Source organism: Chanodichthys erythropterus, chromosome 7 (genome assembly GCF_024489055.1).
Source record: "Chanodichthys erythropterus isolate Z2021 chromosome 7, ASM2448905v1, whole genome shotgun sequence".
NCBI classification, from domain to species: domain Eukaryota; kingdom Metazoa; phylum Chordata; class Actinopteri; order Cypriniformes; family Xenocyprididae; genus Chanodichthys; species Chanodichthys erythropterus.
Genome location: NC_090227.1, coordinates 9,952,117 through 9,969,137, shown reverse-complemented (window position 1 = coordinate 9,969,137; position 17,021 = coordinate 9,952,117). Strand labels below are relative to the sequence as shown.

The window sequence follows — 17,021 nt, the reverse complement described above, 5'->3', positions numbered from 1 at the left end:
CTTTACATTCACTCCTCCCTCTTTTCATCCCCTTTACATTCGCTCCTCCCTCTTTTCACCTTTTCATTCGCTCCTCCCTCTTTTCACCTTTACATTCGCTCCTCCCCCTTATCCCCTTTACCTCAACAATGAAAACGGAACATTGAAAATAGGGCTGGGCGATATATCGTATGCGATTGTCACGTGCATTTCGTCAGTAAAGCCGGTTCCCTGATTACCACTAAATCGCCATCACCTGCTTTCAAATGGAGCGCCATTTAATAGACAGAGCCGTAGATCACTGACAAGCTACGCAATATCGCCTTCATTATCGAAGGCGATTCATCTGCAATAATGAACGCGATATTGCGTAGCTTGTCAGTGATCTACGGCTCTGCCTATTAAATGCCGCTCCATTTGAAAGCAGGTGATGGCGATTTAGTGGTAATCAGGGAACCGGCTTTACTGACGAAATGCGCGTGACAATCGCATACGATATATCGCCCAGCCCTAATTGAAAATGAACTATTCTTTCTTCATTAGCGTTCTTATACTCTGTCTTTCTTGATGTAAAATATATTTATAAGAGCTAATATGGGATTATTTTACTTGGGATAAATGGTACAGATTAAAGAAAAGTATTTTTGATTAGTTTATGCAACATCGCAGTACAGTCTTCTGCTAACAACTTTAATGTACAGCATTTTCAATGAGCTGGTCACTAGTTGAGCCACTCTCTTCACACAAATAATACTTTTAACACTTTCCACATCATATTATATTTTTACAGTATTATTATATTTTTATATATATATATATATATATATATATATATATATATATATATATATATATATATATATATATATATATATATATATATATATATATATATATATATATATATATAAAAATTTTTTTTTTTTTTTTTTTTTTTTTTTTAATGTAAAGAAGTTATAAAAGGCACTGAAGTGTTTTTGTGTTTGTGCCTCCTCACAAACCACCCTTTCTTTTAAGAGTCGTGATCCTGTTCCGCACATAATTTTTCACACCAGTCCATGTTCGCTGCTTCAAAGCTTCTGGCTCTGCGTGAATGCATCTTTCACAGTCTTGCTTACCAGGAAATTTGCATGTCTTGATGAACTCCATCATGTGTCTCTCTACTGCTTTTACCTCATTGTCCTCCCATTTCTTTTTTGGAGCATTTGAAGAACCTATGGAATAATTAAAAATGTAATTCTCATAACAACTAAATCAGTGAGTATGACCAAATCATACATATGTCCTAATGTGTAGATTTTTCTGAATTTTGAAAAGCCTTTGGATGGCTATTGCTGCTTGGAGCTAATTTATGGTTATTTGATGATTATTGTGTGTGTAGTTTAGAGATTTTTCTTACCTTGATCCTCTTGTGAAACAGATTGATCAGATTGAACAGGTGGATCAGTCTCTGCTGGTGCTGTTGTCTGAGATACGTCACTGTAATCCTCCTCATCACTTGACATGGAATCACCTTGAGCCTCAAGTTGCTCTAAACAATTGATAAAAAAAATCAACAGTTTATTGATTATACTTAGCATCTGTAACATATGATAATGTACAGTTTTTGCAAATATATACAGCACAGACACACACAGACCATTCAAGTATACTCATACCATTTGGGTCAATTTCAATGTTGTCAAGTTTCTTTCCTTTGAAGTCAGACAGTGTTCCTTTCTCCATGGCCATTAGGACTTTACTCATTTTTGCCAACTGCAGTGTCCCCTCTGGTAACCGGTAATACGGTGACGGTGATGAGGTCATCACAGAGGTGGACACAGCACAGGGTGGTGATGAAGAGGATGCATCAGTTGTGGACGTGACTAAGGATGACTGTAACAGTTTGAAAATATAATTTGAATAAAAACAAGGTCTACAAGCAAAAGAACTAAGGAAACTATTAATTAATATTAAAATAATTAGCTGTTAATGGACTGAGGTGTTGATCACAGAGTATTGTGATGATGTTGACATATTACTCACCAAACAATCTTTTTGTGATAGCTGTTTAGCAATCGTATTGCATTCATTTTCAATTTCTGCCCTGTTAAAACATTCATAGCAATCTTCATGATGTTTTCTTAATTTTGCCAGTCTTGATTGAAACCGCTTCTGTGGATATATAAAGAAGTATTTAGCATAAAGGGTTAGTTCACCCAAAAATGAAAATATTGTCAATAATTACTCACCCTCATGTCGTTCCACACCTGTAAGACCTTTGTTCATCTTCAGAACACAAATTAAGATATTTTAGATTAAATCCGATGGCTCAGTGAGGCCTCTATTCAAAGCAATAACATTTCCTCTTTCAAGATCCATTAATGTACTAAAAAACATATTTATATCAGTTCATGTGAGTTCAGTAGTTCTACTTTAATATTATAAAGCAACGAGAATACTTTTTGTGCGCCAAACAAACAAAATAACGACTTCGACAATATAGTGATGGGCCGATTTCAAAACACTGCTTCGGAGCTTCACAAATCAAATCAGTGACTCGGCTCTCCTATCAAACGGCTAAACTGTTGAAATCATATGACTTTGGCGCTCCGAGTCACTGATTCAATAGGTTGTTTGCAATCACGTGGTTCTGGTGAAGCGCAAAATTCCGGTGGAGGGCAAGCAGTGAAAATTAGAATGGAAAAGATGGAGAAAAGTCCTTTCTGTGCTGGTTTAGAAAGGTTTAAACAGAAAATCACAACATATGTTGGCGATCCTTGTGTTATGAAGAGGAGAGACTTTTCCACTGAATTGAAAGACTTGATTGCCATCGAGGAGGCAGATATAGAGAATGTGAAGCTGCCGTCACGCCGCGTTCAGTTCTAGTCTGGTTTGTTTATATCGCGCTGCCTTTCTGCTAGTGAAGTCAAGTGCAGTATTTTAATTTTTGATTGTGAAAAATGTCGCCATTGTTGGTCATTTATGCTGAATCGAGAATTGTAATAGGAACTCACAGTATCGTTCGGGGAAAAAAAAATGGACGGTAATACAATTTTCGCCTTGGTTGAGAAGGTGAGGAAAGACGACTTTTAGCAAATGTAATAATGTCACTAAATAAACCCACTGCCTTTCACTTAAAAAAAAAAAAAAAAAACAAACATACTTTTGAGTTTTGTATTTGGTTTTTGTGCAATAATTAATTAACATTATGTTTGCGAGTATGATCACTCGCTTGTGAATGATTGTAACTTGCACACAGCCACTTCAAAACTGTTCACAAGCTTCTATGGGTTTGATTTTGGTCATTTGTTGAAATAAATACAAAAATACAGCGTGTCGGTGTCCATCCCTGATCGTGACCCTCCGATTCTCCTTATGGGGAAAGTGAATATTTACAAAAATAACATTAAAACTAGTTACATTTACACGCTTCCAACAAAGAAATGCATCATCTTCTGTCAGCTTGTTAAATATTTATTTTATTTGGACATTTTCTACCATACGACGGCTGAAAGCAGCAGCGCGTGACACTATTCTCGTGGTAACCAGATCAACATTGTAAACAATTCTACAAAACTGAAGGGAAAACACCCAATTATAATTAAATAGGATAAAATATCTTCTCCTCCCTGCAAACGATACCATGTAGAATGTTAATATTTAACCGAGTCAAAAACAAAAGGTAAGTATCCATATTAATTTCAGTATCAGCAGATGCAAAACGCTATAAAAAGGCGACAACTTTTAACGTTAAAAAATGAAAAGTTATAAAAAACGGTATAAGTTATGTAAACGATATAAACACCTTCTGGGTTCTCGATTTTAACGATTTGAGCAACTATAAACAATGCAAAACCTTTTGAGTTTTTGATAGGATTCCTATATAGAAACATCACTCCCTGCCCTCCAGACTCATTCGCGCTGCTGCTGTGACGTCATGTGCAAACAACCCATTCATAAAGCTCCAAAGCAGTGTTTTGAAATCGGCCCATCACTATATTGTTGAAGTGTCGTTATTTTGTTTTTTTGGTGCACAAAAATATTCTCGTCACTTTATAATATTAGGGTTGAATCACTGTACTCACATGAACTGATTTAAATTTGTTTTTAGTACCTTTATGGTTCTTGAGAGAGGAAATGTCATTGCTTTGAATAGAGGCCTCACTGAGCCATCAGATTTAATTAAAAAGATCTTAATTTGTGTTCTGAAGATGAATGAAGGTCTTACAGGTGTGGAACGGCATGAGGGTGAGTAATTAATGACATTATTTGAACTAACCTTTTAAACAAACATAAAATGTACATTAACAATATTGAAAATAAAATTGTGACAATAACTAGGTAACTAGCAGAGGTGGGTAGTAAGGCGCTACATTTACATTCCATAACTTTTGGTGCTTGAGCGGTTAATAAACAGAACTGCATGTGTCTAAAGAACACTGTAGCTGGAGCTACTTCTCTCTGTTTATGTCTATGACGAGTCACACAGATACTGTGCTTCTCCGCAGTGGTTCCTTCCAGACCGGGAAGGAACCAATTTAACTTTTACAATTCTGACAGAATATTATTTTGTACCATTTGGAGCGTTTACACAAAGTGTGCTGGATGAAGTGGACACGCACCTACAATCAACTAAAAACAAACCTTCTAATGCATCCTACGGTCTGCCAGCGATAAAGATCTTTTCTAGTTGAACACCTGTGCACCAGCTGTTAGTAGTTGCCTGTGTTGAATAGGGTGTTCAGTATTTTGGGGGCGGAGCAATGAAGGGAGGGGTGTGGTTGTTTGGGTGTCGATTTCAAATATCAACAGTTTTTCCCAGAAATCATCTAATAGTTGCTGCATTATGAGATAGTTACCGTTTTTCTTGATGTTCTTGCTTTGCCTGACTGCTTATGTGGACCACTGCTGTTCACCTCGTCCAATCCAGGTGAAGAAACAGGAGCAGCACAATGAGGCTGGATGCCAGAAAAGGAACCAGTGAATATAAAAATCAGAAATGTTTGTATAGAACAGAAAAACTAGTAATTACTCTAGCTGTCCTACAGTAACTTTATCTATCACTCCTTTCCTTCTGTTAACACCCAGACACACTACTCACAAAAGAGTCAATAATATAGAATAATGATACAGATGTTTTAAAGTGGACTTACCGATCTCTGCGGACCCAAACTGATGGATGGCTTTTTATCAGAGGATTCAGTTGATGCTTGATTCAAAGGCTTGAGAAATATGAGACCACAATCACATGGTAACTAATCAGATAGTAAAAGATTATCCTGAATTACTGATCAATCTTTCTATCATTTTCTTGATAGTACCTTGACTCGCCATGGCCAGTCTGAGTCTCCGTGATTGAAAGTGATTTCTTCCCCTGGTAGAATGTCTCGCACAGCAAAGAGACACAGGTGAGGTTTCCTGCTCACTTCAAGGGTTCTCATTTTGCAAGTAGGATTTCTGTGTTCGTCATTTACAAGTCTTCCCAAGGAACCGTCTTCTTTAGATGCATCTATGCTATAAAGACATAAAATTATTACTCAATACTTGTAATCTTATATATGCTAGACATGTAGAGTTATTTTTAAGTGGAAACCCACCGCTCTGCATAAGTTGTATGTCTCGTTTTTAATCTACCCGATTCAGACCATCAGCTGATCATCAGGACACAGCTCTATGAACTCAACCGAGTGTGTCAGGTTAAGGAGACAAACAGAATCTGCAGAGAGGAGGGTCTGAGAACCACGGATCTATCGGACAGTGTATGGCAACATCCTCTCAGCAGACAAATGCATCTAACATTCACCATTTTGTTCTCTTTTGGGAATACGGTTAAAAACGAATATTGATGACTCAAAGAAACTGCACTCAGCACCCTTCAAGTCAGTTCATGGTTGATTTTAAGTATTAAGGGTGTGTTCACACTTGGTATGTTTGTTTAGATTAAAACGAACCCTGGTGCCATTGCTCTTTTATGGCACTTTCTCACTGTGCGGTACGACTCAACTCGGCTCGGTTTGTTCTTCCACTGCAGTTAGTACCGCTTCAAAGTGATTGGGATTATAGTCTGATCATTACAGTTGTGCTGCCACCTCGTCTACTGACCACGATAGAGGCATTTCTTTTTTCAAGTTGCATGTGATGGTCATTTAAAACAAGTCAATTAAAAAACACGAGACAGCAAACCCGCTAGAATTAAATCTTGCAGGTTTGCGATACAATATAGTGCCTCTACTACATCAATCCAACAGGTCTGTACTCACCACCAATTTCTGCCACACCACTGAAACTCAAACAGGAACGCGTTCTCGGCCTCAGTGTAGTGTTCAGCTCGGTCAAGACTCTCTTCTGAACTCAGAAGTTCACCTCTGTATTCAAGAGCAAAATCACCTCTGAAAAAAGCTCTAGTGGTGAAAACTCCACGCCCTGAAGAGGAGAAATGCATTAGATTCAGCAGTTTATTAAAAGTCAACTATCATTTTGATCATTACTTAAAGTTCTCTGCCATATGATGTACATTATATGTAAAAGGGAAATTACTGAATGAAAATAGTCAATAGCCAGGCAAATTTCTAAGTATGCTGTGCTTTTTATACATTACATTATACTTTAAAGTCTTAAAATTATATAGTTAAAATTTTTATACTCTTTCATACATAAGCAATATTATCTTGGCTTTATATAGTTTAGAATAGAGTGCTGCAGCGATGACGTATTTTTGCAGGTGATCCGGTAGTTCACACACCCCTGGTTCCCTCAACTAAAACCCTATATGTTGTTTTAACTGGCTTTTGTATTGCTGCAGAAACTAAGCTTAAGTTTGCCTATTAATACACCACAGTTGCAAAACTTCATCGTCCTCATGATTAAGCTTCAAGAAATCATCTAGAACATGTTTTTGTTATATTATTTTTAAAAGAAAATTCTGTGTTTAACATGCATCGCTTCTGGATAGTTTGTCTTTGTGGTGTATGGATGTTTATGGATGGTTTTTGGCTTTAGATAAAGAGTTTTTTTGTTGTTGTTGATAAATGTGCCTCCAGGAACTATAAAACTTTAAAAATCCATCTCCCTGTGTAATAAGTATAATGTTTTGCATTCTTATAATGTATGTTTGAATGGTTGTGTACAGTGTACATCCCTAAATCTACCTCTAAACACAACGAGGCTGTGAAAGTGACTAGTGAGTAGATGACTTTATCTGTTCAGGTGACGATTTTTAATGTCCCAGACAAACCTCTGTCTCCCATTTAGACACTTGTTAGCAACTGCCTTTAAAGTAAAAGCTTTTTTTTTTTTTTTTTTTTAAATCACAAGAGGGTATTACTGATGTATATTGTGTCTTAGAAAAAAAAAAAGTGAAAAAGCAGCCCTTACTTCAGGAATTTAACCAAAACCCAATAATAAAAAAAAAAAATTAAAAAAAACATTGATCATGTACATGATCATGCACAACGATATACTGATAGCTGCAAAAAAAATAATCACCTTATTGAAGGTCTAACGGGTATGGAACGGCATGAGGGTGAGTAATAAATGACATTATTTGAACTAACCCTATTATAAAAATGATCCATTGTCCTGGTTTACATACAAACCAATAACCACCTAAAAGTTCAGTTCACCCAAAAATGAAATTCTGTCATTAATTACTCTCCCTCATGTCGTTTCACACCCGTAAGACCTTCATTCATCTTCAGAACACAAATTAAGATATTTTTGATCAAATTCAATGGCTCAGTGAGGCCTGCATTGAGAGCAAAATCATTTCCTTTTTCAGTGTTCAGAAAGCTACTAAAGACATATTTAAAACAGATCATGTGACTACAGCAGTTCAATACTTTTTGTGTGCCCAAAATCACCCATCACTAGATATTATTGAATAAAGTGGTTATTTTGTTTTTCTGTGCACAAAAAAATATTCTCATCACTTCATAACATTAAGGTTGAACCACTGTAGTCACATGACTGTTTTAAATATGTCTTTAGTAGCTTTAGAGGTCTAACCGAGCCATCAGATTTTATCAAAAATATCTTAATTTGTGTTCTGAAGATGAATGAAGGTCTTACAGGTGTGGAACAACATGAGGGTGAGTAATTAATGACAGAAACTTCAATTTTGAGTGAACTAACCCTTTAAACTACAAGACTTTATTTGTAAAGCAGGTTATTCTGCATTAATGACATCAAGACCAAACCATTCGTGTATCTGGTTAGTCATAAATACTTGCCTTTATATTTGCTGATGAACTGCTCTTGAAGCCCAGGCTTATCAGCTCTACGGGTCATGTGATCCTCTGCATCCTGCAGAGGTGTTTTACGCCTTTTGCTTTTCAGCATTATTTCTGGAAAAAAAGAAATAAAAAGAAATATAAGGTGAATGGATTAAATAAGCATTTTAAAAATCTTTTTGATCTTACTGGAATTGTTCACCCAAAAATGTACATAATTATTGTACTAATCCTGTACTAAAATTGTACAAACCTGTGTTGTGTTTTTCTGTGGAACACTAAAGTTTATTTTTAAATGTAATACAGAGCCCTATGCAATGACAGCACATGTGACCAGTCTGAAACAGGCATTTAGATTAAAAAAAACAGCAATATCATTGATGCCAAAAACCATTGTGACCAGATGATTGATGTCAATCCATATTCATATTAATTTAAAAGCTACAGATTTTCAGTCAGTAACCTGATAGATTCATATGGACTATTTTGTCTGCTTTGGAGCTTGACACCCAGAATAAAAAATACAATAAAGTGTCTATGTACTGTCATTGTGCAAAAAAGCTCTGTGAAGATAAATAAAAAAACATGGATACTTTTGTGTTCCACTAAAAAAAAAAAAGTGTAAATAATGTATTACATAAAATTAAAAATGACATCAAATAATAAAAAATGAAAATTAATTATTTCAAATTACAATACATACTGTTGACATTTTACAAAAAATGAGAAAACAGGCTACCACTGATTAAATTGTAGAATCTAAAGAGATATTATATGAAATATAACAAAATTATATTTGCTGATCAATGCCTACAAATAAGCAATAAACTGTTTTTTTCCTTATTGCAAAAAAAAAATCAAATGAGAATCAAACTCAAATACAATCGAGAAATAAAACATTAACAGAAAATAATTTAACCACTAAAGTAAACATACATCTTACTAACTTTCATATTTCACAGTGTATTTTAGTTATCATGCATTTTCGGGACAACACTTGATCTCACCTCTCCAGCGTCCATTGATGGGGGTTGTCGTCTTTTTCGCGTCAAGCAATGCCATGTGATTGCATTTCCCGGGAAAACACATCCACAGCTGACGTGCGTGCATGACGTAGTTACGTATTTGGATTTCACGTTGAAATTGTGACTACATTTATTTGACCTAATAAATATTTTGGCAAACACCTAGATCTTTGTTTGATTTATTCACAGTACTGGTTCTTCAAACTTAAATAAAAAAATAAAAAATAAAATAAAAACGGAGGCGTACGTCTTTCTAATGGACAGAGCACATGATCACTTTTAAACGATCTCTTTGGAACACATATCTTAATTTTTACTAATTCTGTTTAATCAAATGTTTGAGTTAAAATCAGGGAGATGTGTGGATTATTTCGAGGCTCTAAAATAAACTTTAACGTGCACTTTATTAACAGCATTTTCTTTCAATTTTTTTTTTTTTAATTTATGGTATTTTATATTAAATATAAAGGAAGGAAAAGCTGCTAGATCTTGTAAAAGTGCTTTAAAAACGCATATCCACGACAGATTATTCCATCATTTGAGCAGCACTCGTGATCTCTCCTCAGAGCTCATCTCACTCTGCACTCAAGCTGCTGCGCTGCTGCTGTGGGGGATGGGCGGGAGGCGCGCGCGCGATCAGAAGCCGGTGGGGGAAGGGCGGCGAGTCACTCAGTGTCAGACTGTCTGCAGCTCTCAGCTAGGGCTAGGGTTAGGGTTAGGGTTAGTGTTAGGGGAGCAGGGGTTTCACATCCAGTGCCTTTTAAAATCAAAGTATGAACAAAATAAATCTGTAAACAAACATGTAAACGTCCCAGCTTGAGTCATGATTCTTTTAAACACTTTTTATACTAAACACTGTAACTGCTCTCTCTCTAAATATAAAACAATGTTTGCTGTAACTGCTCTCCTATTATATATTCTCATTCATATGCATCCTTAAGATGTAAACCAGTATGTGCATTTCTTAAAACAGTTCATACAAATAACAGCACACAATGGATTACATGCAATAGCTTGTAACCAGCTCATAATCCTTATATCAGTGTCATCAAAATGACAAGTCCTTGTATCATTGTTCACAAAGACACTCTGACAGTATTTTCAGAAGTAATATGGATACGATTTTGATGTCAGTGATTGAAAATACACAAGACTGCACTTTATCTGTATGGCGTACATTTCAACAGTATGAACACGTCTCTCTAGACTGGATGAGACAGGATTCAGATATACTTTCTGGTGGTCTGTCAAAAAATTACAGTAGCTAATGTCATGTGATATAATGACAGCCAGTGGCACAGATCCTCACCAAACCATCCATTCCAGCGTGATGAATATGATCCTCAACTGGATGGAACTGGAATAAATACTTTGACTGTTGCGATCATCCCAATCGGACTTATGATAGCTGCCTGAATTATGCTCTGTTCACTGTTGGACAGAGGAGAACTGATAACAAAGAAATGTTTCAAGGGTACCCCAAACAAGTGACGAACCTGGCTGGAACATGCTTGTTCAATGAACACTTGTCAGTGGTGTTGTCGATTACCTGAAAGTTTTCATCATCATTGTATGTGTGTTGTCTGCAGCAAGTTTCTGTATTTGGGTGAATATTTGCAGCAAGTGTGTTGTCAAACTGATCAAGATGTTTTGTTCATTTTTTCTGTTTGCATGTGTTTTCTTCAGTTGTGCGCGGTGATCTCTCTCAGCCACCGTAATATTTACTGTATAATGTAAAATGCAAGTAGACTGCAGTAACATAGCATTACATCAGTCTACAGTTTATGTAGTGAACAGTACATAGTGAACATTATCTGATTTCACACCTGTTCTGTCTACAAACACATCTCCCATCATTCGGCTCTTTTGACCCGTCTCGGCCTTAAGGTCATGACTGAGAGCATGATCTACAACAGTGGCTCTTATTTCCATCAGAAACATCTCAGTCTTGGCCTCTTCTTCCTCTTCCTCTGTTCTCCTCCGTACCCTTCCACCACACATCCTTACTCCTTCTTCTGTCTGTTGACTCTGTTTGTGTCCTTGTTGTTCATTCATGTTCAGAGTGTGTAACATTGTGTTGTGCTCTGTCTGTGCCTCCCAAATGAGATGGCATCTGAGATATTTTAGAGAACTGTTGAACATTGCTTGAATTACATTCCCCTTCATTATTGAAATTCAAAATTCATCCCTGAAATTTAATAATTCAGGACAAAAAAAGTCTAAAAGAAATGTATAGAAAATATGCTTGACAGTTTATGACTAGTTCAACCATTTTGCATTTAATGGCTTATGAAAATAAAAACTATTCGACACCTAGTATATTTTGATGAACATGACATAAGCAAGTGATAATGTAGGAAACATCTGACACTTGTACATCAAATGCATGAATGTACCAAAGCATTTGCAATTTGTTCAGGAGAATGAGAAACTGCATTTATGATGTGAACAAGAGACTATAATGTGGATGTTGAACAAGTAAGAATTTTAGTTGTGATTGGAGAAATGCACCAAAGTGAGAGAAACTGTTATATATAATATAATATAAAATATAAAATTATGATATTATATATAATATTAATTATTATAAATATCAAATATAAATATAAATTATTATATTATATATAAAATATAAAGAGAATGTTTGCTGTAACTGCTCCTATCTATATAATATTATATTTTTTTCACATATCTTTATTTATTATGTGAACAAGAGACTATAATGTGGATGTTGAACAAGTAAGAATTTTAGTTAACTGTTAATTGCTCCTATCTATATAATATTATAATATATTTTTTTCACATATCTTCATTTATGATGTGAACAAGAGACTATAATGTGGATGTTGAACAAGTAAGAATTTTAGTTGTGATTGGAGAAATGCACCAAAGTGAGAGAAACTGTTATATATAATATAATATAAAATATAAAATTATTATATTATATATAATATTAATTATTATAAATATCATATATAAATATAAATTATTATATTATATATAAAATATAAAGAGAATGTTTGCTGTAACTGCTCCTATCTATATAATATTATAATATATTTTTTTCACATATCTTTGTTATTTATTTTTTATGTTACTATTTGTGTACTGTACTTGTCTCTTGTCTCTGATACTAATGGAGGAACAGCAGAACGCAAAGTAGGAGAAAACACTTAAAGCAAATAAAATCACTCATAAAAGCAAGCGATTTTGAAGGTTTTCAAATCTTTTTGTTGCTTGTGTATTTTATTAAATAAACTCATATGTATAAATCATCATACTTGACGGATTAAAACAGTTGTCCCTCCGCTTTTGGGAGGAAATATGTATGTTTCATATTCACATGACGTAATGTCTGTCATCCCCGCGTCAAACTCGTTCGTACATTAATAAACTGTAGTTACAGTACGCGGATATAGTCTCCGTTAGGCGGGGGCGGGGCAGCGCGATCTTTACACACACATTGATGCGAGAGCAAAACTCCGAGGATTAAAAGTTAATAATACATGCCAATATAAAGCATGAGAGCTCCTGCAAATGAGTCTATTTTTATTTAAACACAAATTATTGTGAATATTTCTCAAATTAAATGTGGATTATATGTCAATTCATTCATATTCATGATAGTTTTTGCCTCCGCCATCTTTATTGGTGACGTGTTGGTCTCTGATTGGTCAGATCACCAGTCCCGCGCTCGTAGTATCTTCCTGCGCTCTGATTGGTCAGAATCCCAAAAGTGTGTATCTTTCCGGAAGTGCAGTTCTCCTAGAGGGCGCTGTGTTATACACACTTTAGTGGGGGGGCATACACACTTTAAGTACACAAATCACATAAAAGTGAATTTTTGGGACAAATGAGATTTTAAGCCAGGAAACCATTTTAGAGCATGCTGAATGCCACTATATGGTCAAACAAATGAGGACATACAAAATGTCCCAAGTTTTTTTGGTGGTCCCCAGTTTACTGGTGTGTATCCTGGTGAATGTACCCAAAAGTGACATAAGTAGGTACACACACACACACACACACACACACACACACACACACACACTTTCCATAGACATTAATGGTACAAACTGTATATTATATCCCATAACCCCACCCCTAAACACAACCCTCAGAGAAAACCCTGCATTTTTACATTTTCAAAAAAAAATATTTTTTTTTTTGATTTTATGATTTATAAGCTTTTCTCATCATGGGGACCAAAAAATTTACCCACAAGGTAAAAACTTACTGGTGTTACTATCATAATGTAGGTTTTTGCCATGGCCACACACACACACTGAACTATAAACCTATATGCTCATTATAACCTCTTATTGCTGTTCATTAGATGCTTGGTTAGTTAATTTGTTTATTCATTCAGTGTGTTTATTTGATAATTAATTAATCAATCAGAAGTTTATAGAGTGATTTAGCACCTATTTGTCAGAGGGTAATAAAACACACACACACACACACACACACACCCACACACACACACACACACACACACACACACACACACACACACACACACACACACACACACACACACACACACACACACACACACACACACACACACACACACACACACAGCTCTTGTTTTCATTACCTTGTAATGAAATCTGCCCAAAGACTTCTTCACCTTGATTAGAAAAAAGAGGCCTAACATGAAAGTCCTCTGGCTCTGTTATATCCAGCACAACACACACACACACACACGTTTCACACTCCTGAAATTCTGGGTAAAAATAACCTCTCAGATTCTAAAGGAGGAACACATAATCAATTGCTCTGCTCACATTGTGAATATTGTGTGTTTGTAAACACTGAACCCAGTCACTGAATTGGCATTGCTGAATGTGGACTTTCTATTTTGACAGTATCATTATTCATTTCTGCCTGTCATCCTCTTTCTCAATCTATTGGAGGGGAGAATGAGAAAAAAAAGTTTGTGGAGCACATTCAGAAGTAACACATACAGAGATCCATCACAATAACAGTTCTGTCAAAGAGATAAAGAGCTCAATGTGCGTCTTCATTTCGCACTGCTTGTCAATCTTTTGTCTCTAATAAACTCATGATCATACAATGCTTCTGAGAAAACACATCAACACTTTATTTACCCTAGCCTAAATATTTCTTCTTTGATAAGTGGGTGGATTTTGTTCACTATGGTATGCCTATAATAAGTGATTATATTCTTACTATTTTAGACCAGGCGGGACGACAACCACTGTGGAGTATCCCAGTACCCACATGACTCGTAACATAGATAAACTGAGAGAAGTAACTCCGGCTACTATGTTCTATGCAAGACGCACACAGTTTTGTTTTTTAGAACTGGTGGAGTGCCAAAAGTACCATTAGTGTACCTTTAAAGGGATAATTCACCCAAAAATTAAAATTTGATGTTTATCTGCTTACCCCAGGGCATCCAAGATGTAGGTGACTACGTTTCTACAGTAGAACACAAATGATTTTTAACTCCAACCATTGCCGTCTATCAGCCGTATAATGCATGCCAATGGTAACAAAATCTATGAGAGTAAAAAAAAAAACATGCACAGACAAATCCAAATTAAACCCTGCGGCTTGTGACGACACACTGATGTCCTAAGACACAAAACGATCAGTTTGTGCGAGAAACTTAACAGTATTTATATCATTTTTTACCTCTAATACACCACTATGTCCAGCTGCCTTGAATACGCGCACGGCATCCGGTGCGTGAGGTGTGTACACGCTCTGGCGTAGTTTAAACATGGTACCTGTAGTACAACAGTTGTTACATCCGGTGTGTGAGGTTTGAATGCACGCTGATGCCGGAAGTGATTGCTCGCACTCATTCCGGAATCAGAGCGCGTTTTCAGACCTCACCAACCGGATGCTCAAGGCAGTTGGACTTAGTGGTGTATTAGAGGTAAACAATTATATTAATACTGTTCGGTTTCTCGCACAAATCAATTTCTTCTTAGGACATCAATGTGTCGTCACGAGCCACAGGGTTTAATTTGGATTTGTCTGTGCATGTTTTTTTTTGACTCTTATAGTTTTTGTTCCTATTGACATGTATTATACGACTGACAGACAGCAACGGTTGGAGTTAAAAATCACCATTTGTGTTCTACTGAAGAAACAGAGTCACCTACATCTTGGATGCCCTGGGGGTAAGCAGATAAACATCAAATTTTCATTTTTGGGTGAACTATCCCTTTAAAGGTACTTTTATATCACACTTTAATGTGCACTGTAACCTTTTCTTTTCTTTTCTTTCTTTCTTTTTTTTTTTTTTTTTGCTGTAAATAGTTGGTCCACAAGGTGGTAACACTTAGCCTGGTAATACCAGACTCTGCTACTTCACTTTTCTTCGTAGACAGAGTCTGGAATGGCATAATAGAGAAGTGTTTTCTCTCTCGCTAGGGGGCGCTTGTCTGAAGTTTAAAATCATTGGTTACCCGTAAGCCAATCAGATACGTTTAGTTATGACGTATGTTATGCGCCTGTACAGCCGCATTGAAGCACAGACATCATGCATCGAACTCAAATCTATGATTGAACTTCCACTGTAAACCTGTTGTAAACACATGATAAAACAAATGTTTATCAAACACTCTTCTTGTTCTGGCTTCAGTTTGAAAAAGAGTTGAATGTTCTCCTTAACAGAGCGAATTGCATCCCGTGTCTCGTTTCCCATTTCCGCGGTCGTTTCGGTTTTCGATTTCTCTAACCTACAATGTAAAACTCGGCGCTTAGCATCTACGTCACGGCTCTCAGCCCGCCCTCTGTTCGTTGATTGGCCCGGCTGTTTCCAGACCGGTGGCAAACAGAAAGCTCTGACGCTGTATCAGACTGAGTACAGAAGTGAAATGAAATTGAGCGGAAGTAGGAAGTCTGACGTAGTCAGGCTAGGTAACACTGTCCTCATTTGCTATTATTTCTGTGACTTGGCTACATCATCATGTTACATATTTGCATAATGTCGGCCAACTGGCTGCTTTTGACCCTCGAAAAACAGTTGGATATGTGATTTTGTTATGTTGAGGAGATACTGTTTTTCCAAAAAAAAAAAAAAAAAAAAAAAAAAAGGACTTTCAATACTTTCATAGTTAACATATGGTGAATTCAGGGTGACTGGGACACTTAAAGGTACAATTTGTGATATTTTTTTCCGCTAGAGGTCGCTAGAAGCCTATTCAAAACAAAGGCGTAGTTTGATGACGTAAAGTTTTAGAGCGGAAACTTGGAACATGTGGTCTCCATCTCAACGGACGGTGCAAAAGAATAGGGATTGGAGTCTGGAAGAACTCATGTTCGTGGATGCGATTATTAACGTTACCGTAGTATGAAGTAGCGCAGGACCGAGTGTTGCGGGAGCTGAGCGAGGAGCTGGAGCGATTGATCAACACACGCCTCACGAGAAGCGGGACTTTTATTATGACACAGTCGCCGGCGCCGCTTCCGCTTTTCCGGTCATGAGTTTACGGGAGCTGTCCTTGTCGACAGAACCAGCGGCAGATGGTAAACAGTAATTATGTTCCATAAATAATTAACACAATCCACCATAAAACGTGCAAGAAGTAAATAAGGAACTGCTTGAAGCGAGCTAGTGGTTTGCTGGACGCTAGACACTACTTCCGCATTTGTCCACGGCACTGTTGTCATGTGGTTTCTACGTCAGTAAAGGCGGTAACAAAGGTAACTGCGTCATTGACAGGCGACTGCACTGCCCCGTGTCACTGTTTAGAATGGGAATTTTCTCATGATTTACAAGTAGTTGAAAACATTAGAGATATTGTTAGTAATCAGCTGAACAAAA

At 36.5% G+C, this 17,021-nt stretch overlaps 1 protein-coding gene across 1 annotated transcript; it reads right to left on the bottom strand.

Annotated features, from left to right (window-relative positions):
- Window positions 1-960: 960 nt before the first annotated feature.
- On the bottom strand, window positions 961-8,666 carry LOC137022598 (uncharacterized). The gene is made up of 9 exons (XM_067389003.1): window positions 8,190-8,666; window positions 6,222-6,384; window positions 5,283-5,475; window positions 5,115-5,183; window positions 4,821-4,919; window positions 2,005-2,133; window positions 1,638-1,854; window positions 1,379-1,510; window positions 961-1,193 (listed from the first exon to the last, which is right to left on the bottom strand). The coding sequence occupies exons 1-9, from the start codon at window positions 8,296-8,298 to the stop codon at window positions 973-975; spliced, it is 1,332 nt and encodes a 443-aa protein (XP_067245104.1). The 5' UTR covers window positions 8,299-8,666; the 3' UTR covers window positions 961-972.
- Between the last annotated feature and the right edge of the window lie 8,355 nt (window positions 8,667-17,021).

Coding starts and splice junctions, on each gene's coding strand:
- LOC137022598 (XM_067389003.1), bottom strand. CDS start 8,298: ATGCTGAAAAGCAAAAGGCGTAAAACACCTCTGCAGGATGCAGAGGAT. Junction 5,476..6,221: donor TGGTGTGGCAGAAATTGGTG/GTGAGTACAGAC, acceptor ATGTCTTTATAG/CATAGATGCATCTAAAGAAG. Junction 1,511..1,637: donor CATTGAAATTGACCCAAATG/GTATGAGTATAC, acceptor TCAATTGTTTAG/AGCAACTTGAGGCTCAAGGT.